The sequence below is a fragment of the Branchiostoma lanceolatum genome, chromosome 16 (assembly GCF_035083965.1).
Source record: "Branchiostoma lanceolatum isolate klBraLanc5 chromosome 16, klBraLanc5.hap2, whole genome shotgun sequence".
Classification (NCBI taxonomy): domain Eukaryota; kingdom Metazoa; phylum Chordata; class Leptocardii; order Amphioxiformes; family Branchiostomatidae; genus Branchiostoma; species Branchiostoma lanceolatum.
The window spans coordinates 13,280,415-13,306,805 of NC_089737.1; the positions used below are offsets into that span (position 1 = coordinate 13,280,415).

The 26,391-nt window shown below is 41.8% G+C and overlaps 2 protein-coding genes and 1 pseudogene across 2 annotated transcripts; 1 reads left to right on the top strand and 2 right to left on the bottom strand.

Moving 5' to 3' along the window:
• Window positions 1–620: 620 nt before the first annotated feature.
• Window positions 621–15,952, top strand: LOC136421479 (echinoderm microtubule-associated protein-like 2; annotated as a pseudogene).
• Window positions 15,953–16,258: 306 nt separating this feature from the next.
• On the bottom strand, window positions 16,259–19,040 carry LOC136421480 (FAS-associated death domain protein-like). The gene is made up of 4 exons (XM_066408806.1): window positions 19,016–19,040; window positions 17,887–17,999; window positions 17,438–17,618; window positions 16,259–16,907 (listed from the first exon to the last, which is right to left on the bottom strand). Exons 1-3 carry the CDS (start codon window positions 19,038–19,040, stop codon window positions 17,451–17,453), a joined length of 306 nt encoding a protein of 101 aa, XP_066264903.1. The 3' UTR covers window positions 16,259–16,907; window positions 17,438–17,450.
• A 4,280-nt stretch (window positions 19,041–23,320) lies between these two features.
• On the bottom strand, window positions 23,321–25,047 carry LOC136422274 (FAS-associated death domain protein-like). The gene is made up of 3 exons (XM_066409928.1): window positions 24,930–25,047; window positions 24,304–24,484; window positions 23,321–23,854 (listed from the first exon to the last, which is right to left on the bottom strand). Exons 1-2 carry the CDS (start codon window positions 25,032–25,034, stop codon window positions 24,317–24,319), a joined length of 273 nt encoding a protein of 90 aa, XP_066266025.1. The 5' UTR covers window positions 25,035–25,047; the 3' UTR covers window positions 23,321–23,854; window positions 24,304–24,316.
• Window positions 25,048–26,391: the final 1,344 nt, after the last annotated feature.

The following is a 26,391-nucleotide window of genomic DNA, read 5'->3' on the forward strand; positions in this document are numbered from 1 at the left end:
AAAACCGATTGGGAGTTCATAAAATTGTCTCGACTGTGATATTGGACTCTTATCCGGTATGATGTCCTTGCATCATTTGTTTTAGGTCTTGTTCAGTAAAAGTAGAACATTTCTTTGCGCATTATCTTGCCTTCGAAACTGGTTCGTTATGCCAACGGGTGGATATAGTAGCTCTACAACAGTCTAGACTAATCGTGACAGAAGTCGACAAACAACTGTAACAAATAACAACGACAAAGGGCTGAGCAAGATATGACGGATAATGATTTCAAGCCATGCGTAGCATCGTACTTTTAAAAGTATGTTTATTTCTTATGAAGGATTGAGACACTCGCTCCATATGAAATCAACCTCCAAAAATTCACTTGTTTCCTGAAAAGACCTTTCTGAGACTGCCTATACCCGCATAGAAGTTTTCTAAAATGACCTATTTACCTGGAACAGTCTTTTGTGGCCTCAAAATCCCGTATCATCCAGCGTTTAGGGGTCATTCAACTGTATCAATAGCCTCTGCCGCAATCATTTTCTACGCTAATCTTCAATTTCTGGACATTTTGTGAGCGATGGCTGTCTCTAGGTACCGGTTGGACCGGTAAAAGCATGTCACGCATGTCCCTTTTATAACTGACAAATCGTTTCAACGGATCAGTACAGTCGGGGCTAACCACGGAAAAGCAGCTCGAATCTCTCGACCAATGACACGACCGAGTTCTTGACATCAAATTACCGACTCGTCAAAGGCAGCAGCCGAGGGAGAAAAGAGAGGGATTTTCACCATGAATGACCCGGACAAGGTAAAGCCGAAACCTAAGCCTCTCATAAGGGGGCAATCTATGCCCGCGTTCAAACTGAACGGAGTCAGCACGCCAGTGAAGGATAAACAACAACGTCCGCAAATAGCCAAATGTTCTGCTGATCATGAAGATTCGAGAACAGATACGACGAATTCGCAGCAGTTGAAGAAAAGACCAAAGCCCAAACCGCTACTGAGAGTTGAGTCGGTACCAATTTTCAACCTGGCTTTAGAAAAGACGGAGGAAAAGACGAAACAAATGCCAAAGCCCAAAAAGCCGTTACTGAGGGGGCAATCTCTGCCAATCTTTAACCTGACAGGAGACAAAACTGCAGAAATAGCCAAGCAGAGACGGTTTGTTTCGGAATCGACCTCAACACTTCGTATGTCGGGGACATCTGTCGAGTACAGCAAGCAAGAGATCACAGACAAGCCAATAGGTAAGAAAAATGTTTGTTTTTTATGTCTCCCGATATTTGATTTATGTTGTTTCATAACAAGTGTATGATTTTGCAACAGTCATTTACCTAGTACCGATTAATCTGAGGTATGGTAGTCCAAAATGTCTATAATTCATAAACAACTCTTTCTTGTTTTCGCTCTGAACTTTCGTTTACATACATATGCTAAATATGTAGAGAGAATATGCCCTCAAGGTGTAAGAAGGGAGATATAACTATATCTAAAATACCGTTCAGCTGTGGTGTTTGGATGTGTTAAGGTTCGACATTTCATAAGTTCATTATCATTACGTTCCAGGTTGTAGTGAGGTAGTAGCTATCATGACGCTACAGGTAGTAGTATAGTGAGGTACACACCAACTTGGCCCAAGCCAAAACATCTCAAAACAAAACACAGCGACCACCCTCTCCAAAAGTACCCCAAACCCCCACCGTGCCAGAGGCTTCAACTTAATGAAGTTTCGCACGGAACTACAATAAGAAGAAGACATATAAACAATGTCATAAGCACCCGTGTGTATTCAGTAACGCTGCGAGGAATTCTCAACCACCAGGACAAAGCCCCACGGGACAATGGATAATCATAGGGCACACATCTCTGGCACGTTTGACTTATGTCATGCAAAACCACACTGAACATTATTAGAAATCAATGTGAGGACACTGATAATTATCAGTAACGGTTCTTTTTCTGACTACATTTTAGTGGCATAATGATTTACGTACATTTCTTCACCGATGTAACGTTAGATTCAAAACTCTCTTTTTCTAAATTGTCTATGAAAAACAGGTTCCAGACGCAGTCAAGCATGTAGAAGATTAGTGTTTGTGTCGAAACGTTAGAGACATGGGTCATTGACTTAACTTGAATATGCCACAATGCACATTATTATAATGAAAGGAGGGTGATATCAATCCTTCTTCTGGTCACGTTTTTGCGGCATTGTCCTTTACTTTAATTTCTTACCCAAGTAAATTCAAAACTTTTTTTTTTTTCAAATTGTCTAAAAACAGGTTCCTAATCAGCCAAGCATGAACAAGACCAGTGCTTAATATGTTGGTTGTCAAAAATTGTAAATATCGGGTCATTGACCTTTTGAGGCCAGCTTTTAGGCGTTTATCTAAAGCTTTAAAGGGGCATATTGTGACATGAGCATAAAACGAAATTCTTTGTTTTTGATTATTTTTCTACATCATTAGTTGAATCTACCTTATTACACTGCACAGCAATATTCATCACGTACGGATGCGACTTTGTAGTGTCGTGCGAACGTCTTGAAAAAAATTATATACGCAATCCCCACCGCCGCTTGAAATTGGCCGCCATCTTGTCCAACATTCCGACGAACCACCGAACACGCGATCGAACGCCCGACGTTCTGAAGTTTGTTTACTTGTGGTGATTTTCCTGTGAAGCTCGAACTCTGACCATAACGGTCGATTCGGATTTTTCGTAGCGTTCTATGCTGGCTTATTTGCATATTAACTTGCGGGACGCAAGTTAATATGTAGATGAACCAGATTTTACACGTTTTGCGTTTTTCGTCGTTTATCAATGGTGGAAATGTGACAAAATGACGGGAATATGTTGGAAATAAGTAACAAATAAGTTACAAATGTGAATCTTAGTGTAGATCTTTCAAATTCTTACTATTTGTAGTTTTTACCCACCAGATTCTACAATATGCCCCTTTAATACTGGTCTATTACCTTGGAGAATACGATTAGTTTGTAGATTGAAAAATGTGTTAATACACAATACAAAAGATACTCAAACAACCGGACAGATTTTGCGAACGGTCGACGTTTCAGATAGTATCCAGTATCCAGGATGTTGATGCTATTTGAAACGTCTGACCGTTTACATAATATTTTCTTTGCTTGAATAACTTATGTATAGTGTAATTTGTGTATCTCATTACCTGTATGGCTAACCTTTATCAACGTACTAGTCTTGCTTCCGAACAGCTGTGTAGAAACTCTCACTCAGTCTGGTCTTCTTTATATATATTCAAAGAAAACCTTTGTTTTATCCTTGAATGGAAGTGGATATAGATTATAGTAATTACTAACTACTTGCGAATGTTGTTCTCTTCACGCAAGGACAAAATGGAGTATTTCGTCAGTACCTGCGAGGCCGACCAATCACCATGTTCGCGCCCTCCGATTCGGCAGACCAAGGCGCCAAAAAGGAGTCGACCCTGCCAACAGAAATGCTACGTGCAGAATGGGTGTATCCTTTCATACAGGCAAACACAAACAAAAAAGGAAACAAACAAAGAAACAAAATAGATAGACACAGACAGAGCCACTTACATAATTAGTTGGAAATATAGAATTACAATGTTCAAAGATATATTTCCTATTGACTAGTAGATTGTTCACCTTTCAGAAAGCACTAGTGCTGTGTAGTTCTTTGACTAGGTCAATGACCCTTCACTGGCCGCATTACTAGACATCACTTAAGCTATTCAAATCGTTCTGTGTTCTTCTTTTAAAGGTCAATCACCCTTACCTCATCATCATGTCTAGTCATCGCTTAAGCTCTTTAAACCGTTCTTTATTCATACCTTTATTCCATCATAATCTATGGGATGATAATTATCTTTAATCTTTAACGGATCCAGGATGATTCGATGTAGTGTCTTAATATGAGTGATTGCTTCGCATTGAATGTTATCAGTGACACGTTGGATACCGAGACGTTTGGATATTTCATTGCACTGATTAATGAATATACGAAGGAACTACCGTACGGTAAACCATAATCATAAACATGCTGACTGTTGTGATATTTTTTTACAAATTACTTAGAGTATTGTATGAAAGTTGAACTGTAATTGGCACCCCCCCCCCCCCCCCCCCAAGGAATGGACTGAGCAGTCTTTGTCAAGGAATGAGCAACCCACCAATTCGGTGACGTCACATTATGCAGTCAGAACAAGCCACTCGGTGATCTGCAGATCACCAGTTGTAGAAAGTTTATGGCGCCCCCCGTCACTCTTTTCGTGTTGGCAAATACAGTTCAACTTTGATTCATAATGAATTCTACCAAGACTTTAAAGATAACTATCTTAGTCAATATATTACGATATATAGTTATTTTGTAGCGGGCCCGGGCCCGTTGGTTTGTAAGAATATATGGTCTTACTATGCAAAATTGTTGTCGTCTAAGAACTTGACGTTGGTCCAGCTACGGTTACCGTGGCCGTGACTGTGCCGATAATCTCCACGAGCTGGCCAGCGGAGAGATCGTGTATAACATCGCGTCAGTCGTGGTGCTGTACGACCCTAGAGCAGGCACGCAGAGGCACTACCTGGGACACAACTCAAGTATACAATGGTAACATCAAAGACCAATTCATTTTTCTTTCTTTTAAAAAAAAAATGCATTTCACAAAATGATACAAAACACATAATACAAACAAGATAAAAAACAAAGAACGGGAAAAATAAGCATAAGCCACGGATTCAAACTGATAAGTTAAAAGGTGGAAACAGAAATGAGCTGCAACGTAAACATAAGTAATGTTCATAACAACAGTAATAACAGCATCATTGGCAAATAACTACCCATTCTTTGAGCTTCTACATATCTGTCTTAGATACTAAAGACAAGCTTCTTATACCTAACGTTTTTACCATAACCATTTCAGTTGAAGATAAAAATATCAATGTGGATTGTGAAAACTTAATGATATGTGATCATTCAGTTTGTGTCCTACAAGCAACCATTGTCCTGAGATAGATTTTTAAATATCAAACAACATCATTATCCTGGGTTGTGTCTTGTTAATCTAGCTTCTGTTCTGCTCCCACGCACTGGACATAGAATAGACCCAGACTGTTTTATCACTCTTAGACTATAATTTTTTGCCACGACCCAGGGGCGGAACCTTTTAAGCTCTCTGTAATGGTCAGTCTGTTGCTGTTGTTGTCACGCTCCAGTTTGGCAGTTCATCCCGCGGGAGTCCTGGTGACGAGTGGACAGGTCATGGGGGTCAACCGGAGAGAACAGGTGAAGTTTCTACATAATTCCCGATCAGAACTGACTGTGCTTGTGAAAGAACTATGAGTAAATGGCAGTCTCAGTCTAGAGTGGTTTGTTTGGCACATTTCATGACTGAAATTACTTTCTCTTTCTTTCCCTTCTCTAACTCACTTCTCAAAAGTAAAGGAGAGAGTCGAATGGAAGCAACCTGAAATGTTTTTAGCACTGCCTAGTAAAAATCATGTTACACACATACACAACCTCATTTGTTTGGCGTGAATAACGTTACGCCCTGAAAAATTTCCTCGCTTACTGTGACGCCTCTTACTGTGACGCCTCGCTCTAATTTACGATAGAGACTAAAATTGACCTGTTTTCCCGTCTTTACACCAGATTGCTGTATACGAAAAGTTTGACGGCTTTTATGAAACCCCTGACCCCAACTGGTACAAGGTAAGATACTATATCATTGGCTGGAATTTTATGTAGTCGCTTGAGTAACTGTCTTTTGACGTATCTTAAAGTTATTACATAGCTGCCTAACCTTCATCGACGCATTGCCATTGGTTGGAAACATGTTGTGGGAGAATTAAGGTTTTGCTTGATCTACTTAGCTATTCCACCTTTTATATGTTAACAGAAACTTCTGAAAGAATACTACATAGAATTCATAACAGTAAAATCGCAAAAATCAAGCAAGCCGCAATTTACTGGAAATGCCACGAAGATGAGACAAAAATGTGACTAAAACAATCTAACAATCTTTTTACACACATCTGGATACGATAGTAACAGGTTTGTTTGTGATTTTTGAAATCAAATTTTTCTCTCAACATTAGCCTCATGTTAGAGTGTGGGACTCCAAGACTTTGCAAACCTTGGCTGTGATTGGCGGAGGCAAACTGCAATTCGGAGTTTGCGCAGTCTCTTTTTCAGTTTCCGTGAGTATTCTTTCATTAGCAGAACTATTTAATTTGTGATTTTACCAATAATGTGAGTTACATGTGGCTAGATAGATCATGATTTCTTTCAAAACTGCATTTACAACAGCTTCCATAATGCTATTTGATCTTCTAGACTCATTTTAGCTGATACCCTATTGTTCTCTTCAGGTAAAAGCCATCACATGTTGGACTATCATAGTATCGATGCTTTGAAACATTTTGAACAAGAGTTCCGCGACCTCATATCTCCATGAACAAGTCTATTTTATGCAAATGACTTACACATTCACATAATATATGCTTTATCATAAACACCTTTATCTTACTTAAACATGTTGCAATATTGACAGTCCTATAATTTTCAAATTTGATGAATTTCGGTGTTTTTGCATTAATTATGCAAATCAGGAATTTATTTGCATAATTGGTATCTGTTGATGCTCCACTTTCCATAAAGTACACATGTTACATGTATTTGAGTCTTATAATGGAAAACACAGCAAATATAGATTTCCCTCATTATCTATGCAAATTAAGTCCCAATTAGCATAATTTACACTTCATTGTGTATATCTCTGTCTAAGCTACCTGCATACTAAATATCATGGAAATCCGTTGTTCCTTTGTTCAGTTATACTCCTTAGAAGATTTTCACAATAACGCCCCTGCAGTTCCAGAGCAAGCTGCTAGGGGGCCCAAACCTACACCACTTCTTAATTACATCACAAGCTATCTCCCACCCAAAAATCAAGACCACAGCACGTCCAGGTCAAAAGATACAAAAATTGAAGTTCTGCTGCAGTACCAAGGTCACATACCAGGGGGCCCAAAATCGACCCTGACCTTCGGCTTCACAACACCCGCCCACATACCAAATATCATTGTAATCCATCAAGAGGTTCTTGAGTTATGCTGACTACAAGAGTCCGGAAACACAAACACACACACACACACACACACACACACACACAGACACGCCAAAAACAATATCTCCATTTTTCATGGAGATAATAAGGTACACGTTACATCCCTCACTACCCCCCACACAAACACACAAACACACCATACAGGTGAACGAAGCGTTTGTCATGTTATTGAACATGAGAGATGTTTCTTATGGGAGACAGATGATTTCCTGACAATCAGGACATCTCAGGCACAGATGACACACTCTATGACTACATTTGTGCTCCCGAATTCTCGAACCTTTTGTGTTACCTCAATGGTGCGACGGCACGAAATGCAAAACCGACTGAACTCTTCCGGCTTCTCATCAAACAGTTTCGCCTGGCAAGAGTCAACAGGGCATTTTGTTGTCCATATCGCATGATGATTCTGCTTATGAAAAATAAGTGCATTGTGGTGCTGTCTATCGACGTGTTGCACGAGAACTTCAGCTGGCAATTTGGGGTGTCTTCTACCCCGTCCTCGAGCCAAACCTGCTGTCCCTTTGCTCAGCCCCTCCAACGCTTCCAGCGCCCCCTGTCGGAGCAGATAGAACTCTGCATCAGCCAGCATCATATCGGTCGTCACTTGTGGTGGCAGGAGCAAACGGCCGTTCCTGTGGGTTATTTACAACAAAAGATAAAATCAACTGCACGTCCGAATGCAATAGCTAGGGGCTCAAATCAGGCTAGCCGCTAGTCCTTTATTGTGCCAACTGCCAAGTACGTTAAGCATGAAATTTCTATTCTTTCCTTCTAAGAAATTATTGGAATTTGTTATGAATTATACATGTTATCACAGTTTGTGTGTTTATTGCCTTCTCAACAAACTCACAAACGACAACCCTGCAGCAAAGAATAACCTCATGGCCAAAAATGACTACTAATTTTTAAAGATTATGTATATATATATAGATAGTAACACAGTCCCTACGTAGCCCACGTAGAACCAACATGGGGAGGGGTTCTCTGTAGCTGTACCTGCATTTCAACGGTACAAGAGTTCGTACATGTGTAGCATTTCGTAAGCTGATATCATGATAAGATTCCATACCAAAGACTTTCATTTGTCAAAGATGGTCCTAGAAGAAAATCATCCAGGAAACTGTTCAAACGCGCAATTGTTTGTTTTTCGTCAGACCTACCTGGCGTAATTCAGTAGAACCCTGAACACCTCCGGGTCCCGATCTATCCTGTAGACTCCGTCAGCCGGCGCAGAGAAACCCGAGTCCTCGGCGAGCAGTCTGTCCAGGAACTGGCTATTGAGCCGGGCCAGGGTGGTCCGGGTGGTCTCGAACAGCGTCCCGCTGACGCTCAGACGGACGCAGTCCCCCACAGATTCGGCATTTGCAGCAGACGCTGTCGAAGTTGCCGTGACTTCTTCTGACGCCATCATTGTTGTTTTCGCTAGCTCCACGGATGACTTGTCATTCCACGTGACTTTCGCATGTTGACGGGCAAATAAAACCTGTCATACCACACATTCTGCCCAGTCACCTGCAGATTCGGCATTTGCGGCAGACGCTGTCGAAGTTGCCGTGACTTCTTCTGACGCCATTTTGTTGTTTTTGCTAGCTCCACGGATGACTTGTCATTTCACGTGACTTTGCATGTTGACGGGCAAATAAAACCTGTCATACCACACATTCTGCCCAGTCACCTGCAGATTCGAGACTTGCAGCAGACGTTGTGGACGTTGCCGTGACTTCTTCTGACGCCATCATTGTTGTTTTCGCTAGCTCCACGGATGACTTGTCAATGTCATTTCACGTGACTTCTCATGTTGCCGGACATAAAACCTGTTACACCGCACATTCTAATTAGGATGCCAGACTGTTTCTTAGGCCAGCTCAACATGCCTCCAAGGAAATGTCACCACAGCCTCCTCTGAGATGGACCCTAGGCCATGGAAACACTCTCACATCCACTTCGCACATTCCGACATACAATGGTGTACAGGACACAACAGCAGGTGGTTAATTGGGGCAACTTTTTTTCAGTTTTACCCTTATACCTAGATTGACTATGCTCATTTCTCCGCCTTGTGAAACTGTCTGAAGCAGTTTTGAACTTCAGTTTTCAACACAATGAGAAAATAGGAGCCACAAAATAGCACCCGTCTATGTCAATGAATGAACAATCCACCATTTATGCGACGTCACTTCATGTAAATAGAACACATGACTCAATTAGCAGTTGCAAAAAGTTTATGGCGTCTCTACTGATAGATAGAAAAGTCCCACATGAACCCACTACGTCCTCGTTTTCGTGCAAGCTCACGAACGTTCTTGCTACGCTATGCTTTCGCGAGAGCACGTCTAAAATCTGCGCTCAAAATCAAAATGAGATCTATTCTACCAAAGCTTAAGCTCAACTATACATACATATGCTTCCCATAGGATGGAGGTGGTCGAGTTCTGGTGGTTGATGAGTCGCCCGGAAAGATCATGACAGTCTGGGACTGGAAAAATGGAGACTTACTCTGTGAGGCGGTGGTTAGTACCTTCCAGTAACTTTTATCTGTTAGCGATAGCCTAAGGGTTTGAGATAATCATGCAGTGTATTCCAAAGTTAACACAAGCCCCAAATGATTGTTTAAATAATAAAGATTGAATCAAACCATATACAAAAAAAAATAAAAGGAGGCAGAGAGATCATCATCTGCATGTTAAATAATTCTAAGTAATGCAAAAATGACTAAAATGTTTTTCTGGGGACACTTAAGGATTTCGCTTAATTTAATTCAACGATGCTGTCTGCATACGTGTGTTTCTATAAGACTGTCTTTTAACTGGTCAAAATGTTTGATACACAGGCCACGCGAGACTTGTTGGAGACCGCTGCGTTCCACCCCATGGACAGCGACTTGATGGTCACGGCTGGAAAGAACCACCTCGGCTTCTGGACAATCAAGAAAATAACTGCCGGATCTACCAGCAAGGCTTTCTTAACCATGAAGAAGGGACTGTTTGCGGTAAATTTCTACTTTGCTTAAAGATTCACTGATTGCGAGTGCTCCTTCAGAATTTGGCATGTCGCAGATTCGATTTCTGATCTTGGAAGTTGTTTATCGGAGGATTAAAGTTAACTGCACCAAATGGAACTAGTCAAGAAAGTTGTTATTGTTATTGGTTGTGTTTTGTTGTGTTGTTTTATTTTTCTGGTTAATCCAAATTGATGTATGCATATCATCTCATTTAGCATATTCGCGAATAAGTCCGAGCAATTTTTCACAAAGCCTGTTTTTCAAAAAAACGGTAAACAATATGTACTATCATCCGTATGTCTTATTGTTGAAAACTAAATAAGGAAAATAATGATGTATTCATTAATCCATTTATTCGTTCTTTTGTTTTGAAGGAACATCAAGCCAAGTTCGTTCATTGCTTGGACTTCGGCGACAATGGTGACGTCATCACCGGCGATTCTAAGGGAAGCATTTTAGTCTGGAAGAAAGGTGAGAGGTCAAAATCTAAATTCAAAGTAACGTATGATAGGCGGTGTTAAAAAACATCCAAATCATAGCCTTTTATATAGAAGTCTATAGTCTCATGCTACATTAGGGTCTTGTGAATTAGTTTGATAGTGTCATTGTTTAAGAATAGAAGTCGTCGTTACAGCTTGTACAAGTAGTGTACGAAAGATAGTGGATGCTACCTGAAACGTCTGACAGTTTCCAAATTTTACCCAGTTGATTGAGTATGTAATTTCTATTTGGCGTAGCTTGTATGGAAGCTCTTGGGAAACCAAACGAAACTGGCCAACAACTGAAGGAACCTGTTCCACAGTCGACCGATGATGATGATGTACAGGTGTTACACAATGAAGTTATCATTGTCATTATTTTGTTTCCGCAGGGTGTAACAGAATCAGCCATGCCAACCCGGGTGCCCATAAAGGCGGGATCATGGCGCTGCGCGTGACGTCAGACGGTACCCTGGTGACGGGAGGGGGGAAGGACAGACGTGTGGTGGTGTGGGACAGGTCTTATACAAGGCCACTGCGGGAATGTAAGGTAAGGGGTAATGTGTGACGGGAGGGGGAAGGACAGACGTGTGGTGGTGTGGGACAGGTCTTACACCAGGCCACTGCGGGAATGCAAGGTAAGGGACAATGTGTGACGTCAGAGGGTACCATGGTGACGGGAGGCGGGAAGGACAGACGTGTGGTGGTGTGGGACAGGTCTTACACCAGGCCACTGCGGGAATGTAAGGTAAGGGGTAATGTGTGACGTCGGAGGGTACCATGGTAACGGGAGGCGGGAAGGACAGACGTGTGGTGGTGTGGGACAGGTCTTACACCAGGCCACTGCGGGAGTGTAAGGTAAGGAAGTACTTTTGTCTTATATTGTGACCTTTTTCTTGTGAATTTTGGTTCATAAACATCACATTTGAAACGTCTTGCTCCATTTTGCCCCCTATAGATTATTCTCCAAGCAGAGGTTCAGCCCTGACTGGGTTTTGATCTGTTTTGTCGTTTCTGTTCGGATTTGTTATGTTTTCTATATGTCCGCCCAACTGAACGTCTGCTTGGAGAGTACTGATACATGGACTGTAAAGATTAGGCAAACGGCAATTTGAAAGCAGAGAAAATTGGGAAGAAGTCATATACGTTTAATAATATTTAGTGGGTCATGTTGTCAATTCTAACTAAAGATTGGTATCTTTAGGAGGACGACACTTAGCATCTCTGTCCATTCTGTACTGAGTATGGTTGACAAACTTTCTCTTTTTGCCCTAGTTGGACAAATCACTTGGTGGTGTGAGGTCCATCTGCCCCGCAGACAAATGCCAGATGTTCTCTGGGAGCGGCCTGTTTCTCGGCACTCTTTCTAACGCGCTCTGCCATTGGACCTTGGACCTGGAGAAGGTAGAAGCCATAGCTGAAGTAAGTGATTTTTAACTACAGTAGTACCTTAATAGCTCAAGTACGCGTAATGTATTTTCTCCATTGAGGTACGCACTTTTTAGCACCTTGTGAAATTCAAAAGGTGTCCAATTCGGGATAGTGCTTTATATTGAAATTATTGTTTAGACAAATGGGAATAGGACCTCCTACTGGTACGCACAGTGAAAATGTTTGAGCAGAAGATAGTATAGCACTTTTATTTAAGGATTGTTTTAATTTAAGGTATCCAATCAGTGCACAGTCAACGAACGTTTTCTAAAATTTATAATTTATATTACAACGAAAACCAAATCTTTGTAGCTGAAATATTGAGATGAATGTCTAAAGATGATTTTTTAGAATCTTTTCTTAATCTATATTCGACAGGGCCATGCAGATGAGTTGTGGGGCCTTGCAGCTCACCCCAGGAAACCCCAGTTCGTGACGTGTGACTACAGCGGACTTGTCGTGCTGTGGGAGAGTAAAACACACCGACCAGTATGGAGGACATGTCTCAAGGTAAGCTTTTTCTCCAAAAGAATATGCATTTCGTTGATAAGACTAAAATCATTTGTGTGCTGACTGTACACGGTTAACCCCTTAACTCTTCAACTTAGTTCAGTGCCTAGAAGTGGCCAGTTATCGTTAAAAATAGGATTATGAGTTTTTCTTTCTGAATTCAAAGATCTGCCATGTTCTATCACGTACTCATTGATAAAACAGTTGATTTATTTGTATCATTCTACAAAATAGTTTGCGGCGCAGTCAGCCCAGTTTCACCCTTCTGAAGACATCCTTCTTATTGGTACATCTGTTGGAAGGTACGTGAACAACTATGGTATCATTTGCTAAGTTATAAAACCTGTTGATCTTACTTGATGGTCACATTATCATGTTCTTCTTTCGAAATCATTTATAGATCTTAATATTTTGTTGCCTCTTTTATGGTTCCAATTTTGCCATACGGTATTCGATATTTCTGATGCCTCATCAGTTGTCATGAGCATCAACTTTCACAAGCCTTGTGAACGAGACCTAGAAAATCCTACGATGCGATCGCCAGGACTCGGATGTATACCTTTCAATGCTATGCATGGTTTGTGATGGCCCAAAGTTAGTTTTAAGCTAGCCATCATTGATACCCTTTAGCTACGTTGGCAATTTTGTCATTTGATTATAAAAGATGGAAAAGTGAGGGAAAATCGCTGTTTTGACGACTTGAGTTGTATTTTACATTTGAGTTGCAATACGTGTCAGCTATTGTTTATGATAGTTGTTCTGTATGTGTTTTCAGGTGGTATTGCATGGACGCTTCTTCTGCTGCTGTCATCGAAGATCATCAGGCTGGCGAAGACAACAAGCAGCTGGACTGCCTGCGATTCTCGCCAGACGGCGCTATCCTAGCGGTGGGGTCCCACGACAACCACATCTACCTGTACACCGTGGAAAACCATGGGAAAAGCTACAAGAAAACAACCAGGTATAGAATTTTGAGTTCGTGCTATTATTTTAGCTTTCTTGACTTAATTTCACAGTAAGACTTCAGTATTTATTTCTGATTTGACAAAGTCATTTTGGTTTGATTTGTAGCAAACATTATCTTTAGTGTCAGTAAAAGCTCAGTTCTAGATTATTGTGAAATACAGTACTTATTAAACTAAGCTTTACACTGTCATTCTTTTATTCATCGTTCTTAATGATACATGCATTACTTTCCCTTTGTTGCAGTTTTGTTAATAATATGTTGCTCATCAAATGATGTATGTTTGATGTTTCTCATCAGGGCACATATATGCATTGAAAACTCCCTTTACATGCCTATCTTCCTTGTGAAATGAACTTTACTGATTACAACGCCACCTTGCAGATTGAGCGGGCACTCCAGTTTCGTGACGCATCTAGACTTCTCGACTGATGGACGCTACATGCAGAGTACATCCGGGGACTACGAACTGCTGTACTGGGACGTAGCTGCTAGGAGTCAGCTCCAGTTCAAATCAGCAATGCGTGACGTCACGTGGAACACTCAGGTGAAACATGGCTCAACTCAAATTATGACTGTCGATATTTATGCAACCCTTTTCGACAACAAAATATTGAAGTGTGCTGAAAAAAGCAGGATTTTTATCTGAGTTATTCTTCGTTCCTTTTTTTCATTCAATATCATTTCTGCTAGAAAATGTTGGCAATGTTGTATTTCTTTTTTGGAAATCAGATTAAAAAGAAGTCGGTACTCTTTAGCCAGCCAAAGTTTCGGAGGTTCGTCAGTATTTCCCTAAGGAGGTGACAAACGGTCATCAACTCGTCTCTGATTTGTATTTTTATGTACACTTTGTTACCCAGTCTAACTGATGTGCCCACCTGATAAAAGGTATTCATGGCTGTTTTGTCTGTCCGTCTGTTTGTGTGTTTGCCAGACGTGTGTGTTCGGGTTCCATGTGTTCGGCATGTGGCAGCAGGGAGCGGACGGACACGACATCCTGTCCTGCGCGGCTTCAGGGTCCCGGGCACTGCTGGCCTCAGCAGACACACATGACTGTTGTTTTTGTTTATTTATTAATTTGTTTGTTTGTTTACTAGACGTGTGTGTTCGGGTTCCACGTGTTAGGCATGTGGCAGCAGGGGGCGGACGGACACGACATCCTGTCCTGCGCGCTCGGACGGCTGTTGTTTTTTGTTTATTCATTTGTTTATTTGTTTGTTTGTTTGTTTACCAGACGTGTGTGTTCGGGTTCCACGTGTTCGGCATGTGGCAGCAGGGGGCGGACGGACATGACATCCTGTCCTGCGCCGCGTCAGGGTCCCGCGCACTGCTGGCCTCAGCAGATACATACGGCAAGGTCAACCTCTTCAGATTCCCCTGCAGCAAGTTCCAGGTGAGGATAGTCTTAATACTATATGATGTATCTGTAACCGGTCAATTGGCTTATGCACTCTGCAGAATACAATGTATATGCTATTCAAGTGTAGTACAAGGAGTTGGCCATAGACTCGTTTAAGAGTTTGATAGTTCTGTACGTTAAGAACTATCACGTTTGAAGTAAAGTTTGTGTGAAAAACTGTTATATTTAGCTCTCCTGTGCACTGATAAATACAACACAAAACAATATATACCCCGGCCTTCATGTCTTCAACTGATATTCAAGTTGGCGGATGATGTAATAAGCTTTATCGAAACTTTGTCAAGAAATGTCAAAAAATTTTCTTGTTATTAAGTTTGTTGCTATTCTTATACGTCCATTTGCTTCTAGAAAATCTTTGTTGTTCTATACGTTTTTTTCAGGCTCCTGGGCACGTATATCCGGGACATGGCAGTCACGTGACATCAGTGTCATTTTTACACGGCGATGATTGGTTGATCTCCACCGGCGGGATGGACTGCGGCATCATCCAATGGCAAGTCGTTCAACCCACCTCAAAACACACCACAAAAAAGACTCACAAAGACTACAACAAACCTCCTGCTAAATCCAGAAACTCTTCCACCAGCATGTTGTCGGTTATAGACGAGTTTTTACCGGAGGATCCGTGTAAAAATGGTGGGAGGGCGGCTGTTGTGACTGACGCAGCTACGCAGACGAGCAGACCCGGCTCGCCGGACAAGGCCAGTCGGAACCCTTCCCCCCAACCGCCGCCAGATCCCGTACAGGAGGAGAAGAAGATCATACAGCAACTTGTGGACAGCTTGTTTTTGAACAACTAAAAATGGAGTTTCTTTTTAGCTTGAAGAAAACACGTGGAAACATTTGATGGAACGTTAAGGATATGTGGCACCATCACAACTACTAAGGACTGTGGTGCAGTCAAACGCTTTGAAATCAATACCTCTAAATAAGGATCATCCGGCTAAGATAACTTTTCCTATTAACACAAGCATTAAGAATTCTGTCTGAAGTGGCCACCTGACAACATAAACCCGATTATATCATTGATCTTCCTGGGCACTTTTGAGTTGTATTCTTAGAAAGTTTTGACTGTACATTCAGCTTAAAACAAAAAACCGGGAAAGTTATTCCGGATGTATCAAATTAATGCAAAAAGAATAGCATTGAGAGTTGCTACATAAATGAAGAATTAATGAAATGAAATAAAACAAAACAATGGCTGTTTTACAACTTTTTCAACCTAACGCTATAGATCTATACAGATCGAACATTGTTTGTGCTGATTTAAGAATCATCTACAATGGATATGATTTATTTTAGATTCGGAACAAAAATGACACTGACATCACAAGATATTGGTAAGAATATATTCTGCACAGGACAAGCAAGGAGGTTTTTTAACCTCTTGGAATAATATAATGTTGTAAGCCATACACCATTTAACATTAAGATTTAGCCAAATATCTTTTCAAGATAGAAATAGAATCGTCGATAGAAAACCATGGAATACAATCACCTGTTACACAGTTGGAGAGAACAATATATACAACCTGTTGCCATAATTTCCCTTAAAAAATGTTAGATATCCATTCAAGAACAGCGAACAATTAAAACCTCGAATCTTCAAACCGTTGGTCACTATATATGCGTTGCAGAGAGGGTACATGTATGTCATGAACATTAGCTCGAGATATCAAAATTGACGCTCCTTGCATAGATTTTTGTAAGTCACAACCGCGAGATATTTTCAGCACATCTATATCTGTGATTCTGCTGAGCAGAAATATGGTCGCAACCTTTTTTTCCATTATGCCACTAAATAACAACAAGTAAAGAAGCAGCTTGTACTTGTTGTTTGGGTAGAATCTGTTTTTTTTTCGAATTCACTATGGCTACATAATCTAAGAATTGACCAAACTCAAATCTGAGCCAGAGAAATATCAAAGTATAGCTATAGGACAGACCCCCTATTCTGGTGGATTTCCAGCACGCTCATGTAAATCTGAAATGAATGAAAAAATTCACCTTAGTAATAAACAAGATTTTTGTACAGAAATACATGTATGGGGTCGTGTGGCGTAACGGCAGGATTTCCGACTCAGAACCAAGGGGTTCCGGGTTCGAATCCCCTGCTGCCACCGATCTTGTGCCTTTGGGAAAAAAGGTACTTAACACGATTTTCCCCACTCCGCCCAAGTGTAAAAATCGGGTACATTATGTGTGTGGGTCACGACATCAGCAATAGCTGCCTGTGTCCCACGTGTATTGCACTGTTGCAATTCCAATAAATCAAATCAAATCAATCAAATCAAAAAATCAATACATGTATATAAGGTGAGAACAAAAAATAATGATACTAATTCCTAAAGCCATTTCATTGTAATGAAATGACTTCTATTGTAAAGACATCAAGCATAAAATTATAAAGCATGATTCAAAAAGATTAGTGACGGGTTTTGAAAAATCTTAATATTTCATACCAAGTAATGTTAGTAGTCTCCCTTTTTTAGCACGAAAATTATTCAAACTAACCTTGTGACGAGGTTTACGCGTTTTTGTTCCGGAGGTCCTCCAGCTTTTCCGCCAGGGCAGTCATCTTGACGGCCCGCAGATGTCCGGCCAGCACGTCCAGTGTGGCCTGCCGGCCCTTCTTCATCCTCCATCGCCGGAACGTCTGGTACACCTTCTCGTGAAGGTTCGTGCGTTCGCAATCCTGGGGATAAAAAATATGAATGGTAAAGGTTGGTAGGCTTATCTCCTTCACCATACAACTGTGTTGCGATTGTGATACTGTAAAAGTGCTTATTAGGGCTTTGACGCGTCGTCAGATAGCACCTAGGATGTGTTACAACGTTAACGGTACTGAGAAACGGCTTAGACAGAAAGAAAGGGGAGAGCTACATGTAGAGAAAGAGAGAGAGAGGAAAAGTGTGAGAGACAGAGAGAGAGAAGAGAAGAGAAGAAGAGACGGAGAAGCCTACCTCAATGGCGTCTATTTCCGGATCCGTCAGTCCGATCTCTCTGGCGATTTTCTTCCACTGCCGAGACCCGACCTCCCCGGCCAGTCTGTTTAACACTTGAGTCACGCTGAAGCCTGGAACGGCAGGGGAAGTGCTGTCAGTACAAGTTGTTATTCAATTTACATCAATATACCGTTACGTGTATGTACAACACGTGTACTTTGCACCTATAAAGCAACCAATTGCAAATGTTTGCCTTTTATCGCGCTTGTACACTGATTCCGCGTGGCTGAGTAAACTTTGCATCGCCAGCCAAAGGCAGACCTCTCGGACAGACAACACGGAGTAGCCTCTACCGGCCGAGAGGCTAGGTGCGCAAGACAAAGCCGGTAAGATATACGTAAACACGACAGGTGAGAAGCAGTGCGGAAGCTAGGTATATACCAGAGAACTTGGGCCGACCAAAACTCTTTTACCGAAGAAAAATAGCCGCACTCATCATTTTTTCGTGGAACAAGTGTTACTATCACTATATTTTAAGCAGTCTGCATGATCATAAAAATGTCGGCGAAATGTTTATCAAAACGGGGCAGTTACACGTAGACCATCATACCGCCGTCTCTCCCCTTTTGTCCGGGTGCAACCCATTCACATATGTTGCATGACTGCATGCTTTTTAATGACCTACCTTGTACGGTACGGTGTGGCGTTAGATTTTCTGCTCACACTCACAATATGTCGCGCCGCGAATCTAGTGACGTAGGATTTTCCCGGAGCGCTTGGTAGCGCGGAGATCCCGGGACGCTCGTGGTAGGCTGGTGCCAGGTTATAAGAATACAGTTTTTTCCCATGAAAGTAATCAGGAATGTAAAAGGAAACGTACGTACGGATAGTGGAATTCGGCAGAAATTCTGTGTGAACGATTGTCGGTCAGGAGTGTCAGTCCGCGGTGAGGGTTAACGTTACATTTCCCCACTGAAAAGTGGCCCAACTCCCCTGGTAAATAATGTTCCCTATAGCTACCGTAGTTAGTCTGGTAGAGGCTACAAGCCTCTGAGAGTCTGAGATAGTCAACTACCAACGTTAAAGGTTCTATGCGAGGCCTATACATATTAAACACTAGTTCTCATGAAATCTTGTGTCTTCTTACCTTGTGCAGCACTTTGGAGGTCCATTTCTGTATGTGATCTTGCACGGAATCAAAGCAGAATACAGCAGGACTCGGCAGGAATGTAGCGTATACAGCGCGACCGACTTGTCTATGGACACGTTATGTTTGCCACCCGCACACTGGTTTGGCCGCGCGTAACTCAGTTTCGTTTGAACTTTGAGCAGAGCTTGAGCAAAAACCCACTGGGGACGGGCGGTACCACCCAAACATAACAGAGGGAAAAAATGTCGAACTTGTCAGCCATTGCTGGTCCCAAACCTGTGAAACAATACCCAGCTTTTTAATTAGCTAATGTTTTGAAGTGTAAAAGTTCAGTATCAAAACGTGGCCATGATAGTACCAATAAGAATGCTACCACCACCAAAACAAATGTATACGTGATAGAATGGCCCGCCGGAAAAATCGGTCCCTATGCTATGGTAATTTAAGGGGATTTCCCTGACGTCACCACGTGCTAAGTCACGAGGTTAAACGCCGGGTTTCAGGAGGCACGAATTCTCACCAGGGCCAAAGTGCGGTTGAAGTTGGCAAGTTGTCAAAATGAAATGAATGATGGTTGACTGGCTGACAGGGAACGTTTGTCAGGATCAATGTTTGTCCTGTACGCATAGCTTCCCCTAGCACATGCATTTTTGTTTACTGCCCCCTTAGCACATATACTCAGGCCGTCACAAAAGAAAGTGCGGCCTTTCCGACTACTTACATTGTAATTGACAACAACCGTTGTGACTGTACACTACCACTTGATACACATTATATATGGCAATATAATAAATGTAAGTAAGTAAGTACATACGTGCTATATATATGTATATATATATATATATATATATATATATATATATATATTACTACTTATCAACTTAGTAAAATCCTGTACTGTATCGTGAGAGTAAGAAAGACAGTGTACCACACATTTAGCGTTCAACGTCAGTAACACTGATATTTTCAAACTTGTCAATTTCATGGTCTGCATTCCACTCATGGATTGCAAAGCACACCAGGAAAGTGCCGTGCCGCCAGATGGCAAAATGTGTTTTTATTTCTTTATAAACATTTAAATTTTTACGTGTGCATTAATGCTGATAAGAACCAAGCAGCCGCGTACACTCTATTATGTGATAGCCCGCCAATGGTTGGAATAGTGCCAAACTAACCTGGGCAGGGCAAACAATGGAACAAATCTGGCACGCTGGAAAGGTGGCCGCACTACGTAACTACGTGAATGTGATCCTTTGCATGGGCTGACGGTATCGGGAAACACTGAAAACTGATCCCTCGACAAGCTTAGACATTACGATTCGCGCGACCTTTTAAGGATGAAGGTAACGTTATTCATTATGACGTGACTGATGTCATATTGACAAGAATGCATACAGAAAATGGAATGTATGATCACGGAAACGAAGGATACTCCTAACCATGTAGTCTTAGATCTCAACTTACCCAATATTAGCCATGGGATCCTAGAATCGCACTCGCCCCCTACCGGCGCAGTCAGTTGGGGAATTTACTTTCTGAATGGCTGACAAAACAATTGACGCGACTTGCTTGTCCCATGCGCCAACCAGAGAATTAGTTTTCTGTAACTTAGTATTTTCTAAAAAAATCAAAAATACACCATCGATCATGTACAACAATATGGAGATACTGTAATGTATCCTTTATATGAACAGTTGTTTTTACTGGGACAGATATTGTCTAACATCATTTGTCTTCTAGTATGAATCTGTTCAAAAACAATTTTGTACATAATGATTCTAAATCATCAACGTGTAGATGAGATCAAAATGAAAATAATACCTTGGCAATCCATGTTCAAGTATGTTTTTCCAGCAAGAATCAACGTTGAACAGCTAGGTAAAGCGAAGAGTCGGTATCAAGGCGGCGGCACGGCAACTTTATCTAACTAAGGGTTTGCTTGGCTATAAACAACGACTTCCCCACAGACGGGACATACTACAGAGAAAGGGTGGTTCAGATGTTTCTGAAACCCAATACTTGTTTCTATTCATACAATGATATATACTCTTAGTCTTTAGAAGCAACATGGATGGCTCAAATGCTTTCTAACCCCTTCTTTTCAACTCCCTATGATAATTTGTCACTCTTTTCGTACGAACTGTTAGCCATGCTTCCCTCTTTTGCCTTATAGATTCGTCCACAAAACGGGCCTGGGTGTGAACTGATGCGTGCAGGGCGCTGGAACCGGGACACGGCAACTAACTTGAGCTCGAGGTCAACTTTCAACAATGCCAACGATTACGTAATTGTCATTGATATAAATAACCCGGGCAAACGTACACCACAGGCACAAAGGTCAATTTCCACTCAACCAATAGGATGAAGTGGGTGTGTCCAAAGAGGTGATTGACATTCCCGTGCCTGAGCCCTCAGCACACACTAGTCTGTCTCAGGCACGAAAATGAAGTAGAAAAGCATAGGGGGAAAAAGTACCCCTGGTAAGGCCCCGGCAATAAATGTTCGACCGAATCGTCAGTCAGCTCAACTGGATAAGCAACTGCAGCTTCACAAAATTCAACCTACTTTAATGAATAAAGCGGCAACCAACTGCTACTGATTTTTGGCCTAAAAGGCAATCGAGTAACCAACACTGTACATAAACACTCATGATGTATGGCTAGCTATGAATGTATGCTATATATATATATATATATATTCTCACCGACGACGAGCAAAACTCTATTTTGTATAGACAAGGTATCATTCTGTGTAGCTTAACGGGGCTAATATACTCGCTCCCTCTCCATGGCAGCACCGGTAAACTAGATAGCAGGGAGCGAGTATGGCAGCCCCGATAAAATTAACAGGATTTAACTCAGGCTATATATTGTGCAGAACGTGAGAGAACGATAATCGCAAATTAGTGTCAATTTTATAGGGTTCAATTGTTCAACAGTAGCAAAACTGTTATATATCAAAACTTGTACATTTCATGGTCTGACACGGTCGGACAACCTGCATGAATAAAGTTGTATGACACTTGCGACCAGCTACTGCGATCTGTGCTACCCAGGGTGGCCCTACCGAAAAGACAATCATTTTGCATATTGATTCCTCAAAACTTAGTTGAAAAAAAAAAAGATTCACATAATTGTTCTATTGTCTCACCTTGCACTGGGCATTGGTGATCCATTTCTTTACTGTCCCCAAAATGCAGCTTCAATCAAGTACGGTTGCTGTGTGTGCTCGGTCTCTACAGTCCCTGCTCCGGCGTGCGTCGTTTTGCCGCGGAGGCACAGGTCCAACGGGCTAGGCCAAATCACTGTTTGCACTGTGACGTCACGACGAAATCCGAGCCGTTTCACTGTTTGCACCGTGACGTAAAGGACAGGTGATACCAAAAGGAAAAGGGAGGGCAGCAAGAATGTCACTCACAAATTTGTCTGTAAACGGTTTAATCACGCCAACTTTGTAAACCACACCAGGGAAGTGACGTGTTTTATCAGCTGGTAAAATTCTTTTGCATTTATTTATCGACGCCCATAAGAACCAAATAACCGTGTAAACTGTACAGTATGACTGTATGATGTGATAGTCCGTCAATGTCCCGGGCAATGTGCCAAACTAACCTGAGCAAGACAGACAATGCACAAATAAGGTGAACACAGACATTGTGAGAGAGGGAGGAAGTACCTAATATACATGTGCATTCATTTTGTGCGCTGTCAAAGGATTCCCCGTCTCCATATGTTAATCTTTACTTATAGATACATGCATGTGGGCGTGCACGGTAGTTTAAGTCGGTAATGGATCCATGTATGTGGGCGTGCACTATTCTCCAAGCAGATGGTTTGGTCGGGGGGTAGTAGTGGCCGGTTTTTTTTAACATTGCCTCCCGACCAAAACCTCTGCTTGGAGAATAGGCGTGCACGGTACCGCTACTCTAGATCTGCCAACCTTTGATTATAGATACATGCATATGGGCGTGCACAGTAGTTTATGTCCGACCCGGGATTCCACCATATAGCTACTCAGGATACAAAAAAGCAGCCTGTTCGACGCATGTATCTATTTGTATGTATGGGTGTTTCTGACCCACGAGAAGGAGGTAACTAAGTCTCCCATATATATATTTCATTGTCTTGCGTTTTTCAAATTTTTAAAACGTCATCATCGCCCTGCGATGGACATCCATTCGGAGTGTTTTGCATTTTATTTTCATCTACATATATACTGACTGCGGCGAATGTTTCATTCTTATTTTAATAAAAATGACACTGACGTCATATGGTTTTCATAAGAGTATATTCTGCACAGAACATCATGATGTTGCAAACTCTACACACCCTTGGACACCAGGAAAGGCAATAGAAAAATATCTTTAGAAGGTAAAATCTGTCTCATTAAGTCTTTGATAGAGAAATATGTACACGAATCATCTGTTGCATAATTACATGGACAACTTCTCAACTATATTTTCACCACAAAATTCGAGATATACATACAATTGCAAGAACAGAGAGCTATTTAAAGCTCGAACTGTCAGCACATCTAACCGTTGCAATTGGTCACTTCGTAGCAAAGACCTTTACCGCATAAATCCTTCATAGAAGGCATTTTATTCGCATTAACTCTACAGCAACATTGACGTTCCTTGCATAGATTTATCTCAGTCACGACCGGATATTTACAGCGCATCTTGATATCAGAGAAATGATTGCATACAATATCATGAAATATGACATCTGGCATATCTACACACTCTTAGAAATTACCAAACTCAAAGTAAGCCAGAGAAATATGAAAGTATACGACAGACGGACTATGCGCCAAGACGGGTGGGTTTCCAGCAATCTGAAGAAAAAGAATTAAAACGTGACTTTATTAATAAACAACATGCATGTAAAGAAATATATACAAAGTAACTATACCAAGTAATAAAGAAAAAGTTAACGTTATAAGACGGTTTCCCACAGATATTTCATTCAAGTGAACTGACTTCTATAATAAAGACATCAGACAAGAAATTCTGAAGTAGACGATATACAAGTCACTGTCAAAAGACAGCTGTCTGAAACGCCTGACCTTTTACAAAATCTATTCAGTTGCTTGCATAATGAGTAACATTTGTACTGTGTATCTTATTACCCGATTTCTAACCTTCATCGATGTAACTGGTGCAAGACGATGGCTATAACTAGAACTGCGGTTGATTTTGTATAGTTTTACTTACTTACAATCTTACAACTAGCAGTCTCTATTTTTTTTAGCATTATACAGCTTCTCAAATCATGTAAACAAACCTTGTGAAGAACTTTAGGCATTTTTGTTGCGGAGGTCCTCCAGCTTCTCAGCCAGAGCCGCCATGTTGATGGCGCGCAGATGTCCGGCCAGCGCGTCCAGAGTGGCCCGCCGCCCGTTCTTCATCCTCCACCGCCGGAACGTCTGGTACACCTTCTCGTGCAGGTTTGCACGCTCGCAATCCTGGGGATAAAAGATGTACTAGTATATGAAAACGGCGAAAGGCATTTAGCCATTAGCCTGGGTACCATTCTAGTTAGTTTCGGTAAAGGATCGAGTGTAGAAGAGCACCCAAGCTAGATAGAAAGTCAGTAAAGGTGGAACCGTCTACACAATGCAAGCACAGATAGCAGACTTTATCCCTTTACACATACTGCTTTGTGGTTGTCATAATGTAAGATAGCGCCCCAAAACCACTATGTTATGTTTATTGAATATCTCGAAGCGCACAGAAAGAGAGAGGGGGGAGAGACAGACAGACAGGCAGACAATCAGACAGACAGGCAGGCAGACAGACAGACAACTGTGAGAAATGTGAGAGAGAGGGACAGAGAAAATCAAAAAGATGGAGAGAGAGGGAAGAGAGGAAATGAAGGTGGGAGAAAGAAAAGGAGAGAGAGAGAATAACCTCAATGGCGTCTATTTCCGGATCCGTCAGTCCGATCTCTCTGGCGATTTTCTTCCACTGCCGAGACCCGACCTCCCCGGCCAGTCTGTTTAACACTTGGGTCATGCTGAAGCCTGGAACGGCAGGTACCTGTGAGATGTTCTCAATACAGGTTGTTGCTCAATTTACATCAATATACCTGCATGCATAGCACGTATATTTTGCTCCTACAAAACACCTGTCGTGCACAGCGTAGATTTGTGTGAAGAAATGTACATGTGTGCTGAAATACCGTACAGAAATGTTTGCCTTTTATCGCGCTTGTACACTGATTCTGCGTGGCGTAAACTTCGCACCGCCAGCCAATGGCAGACCTCTGACAGAGAACACGGGGCGCTGATTGGACGGTGCCCAAGACAAAGCCGGTAAGGTGTACGCAAATACGACAAGTGAGAGGCAGTGCGGAAACTAGATATTTTACCGGAAGTTAAAGTGCCTCACCGTGGTCCTCAGGATCTGACCAGGCCACTTATCGTGTAATAAATGTTACTGTCACTGTTTTCTAGACAGTTTGCATAAAGGGTGCGAAATGCTTATCAAAACGGGGCAGTTACACATAGACCATCATACTGCTGACTGTACACGCTAGATTTCCTTTTCACACTTAAAAATATGTCGCGCCGCAAATCTCGTGACGTAGAATTTTCCCGGGAGCGCGCTGATAGACCTCGGCTCGGCGGGCCGTCGACCCTCCCGGCACCGAGGAGATCCCGGGAAGCTCACGGTAGGCTGGTGTCAGGTAAAGAATTCAGTGTTTGCCCATGAAAGTTAACAGGAATGTAAAAGGAAATGTACGTACGGATAGTGGAATTCGGCAGAAATACTATGTGAACGATTGTCGGTCTGAGTGTCAGTCCGGCCGCGGTGACTCATAGTGTCCCACTGAAAAGTGGCCCAACTCTCCTACAAACTCTCCTGGCGAATCATTTTCCCTATAGTATAGCGACTACAGGCCTCTGACAGTCTGAGCCAGTCAACTAGCAATAAACAACGTTAAAAGTTCCATGTGAGGCCTATAAATACTAAACACTAGTTCTCAAGAAATCTTGTGTCTTCTCACCTTGTGCAGCACTTTGGAGGTCCATTTCTGCATGTGATCTTGCACGGAATAAGAGCATAATACAACAGGACTCAGTTTATGTAGCGTACGGCTTCATGGGTTTCCTCAGGGACGGGCCTCAGGGACGGGCCACAGTGGGGACGGGCGGGACCACCCAAATATAACTGATATTTTCAAACTTGTAAATTTCATGGCTTGACACGGGCAACCTGCTTGAATAAAGTTGTACGTCACAGCCAAACTCCACTATCCACGAACTACAAAAATCTCTGACATGACGTGCTGCGGAGCGACAATCACATTCCTCAATAGTTCATATGGAAAAAAAACACTTTATCACATACATGCTTGTTTTGATTTCTC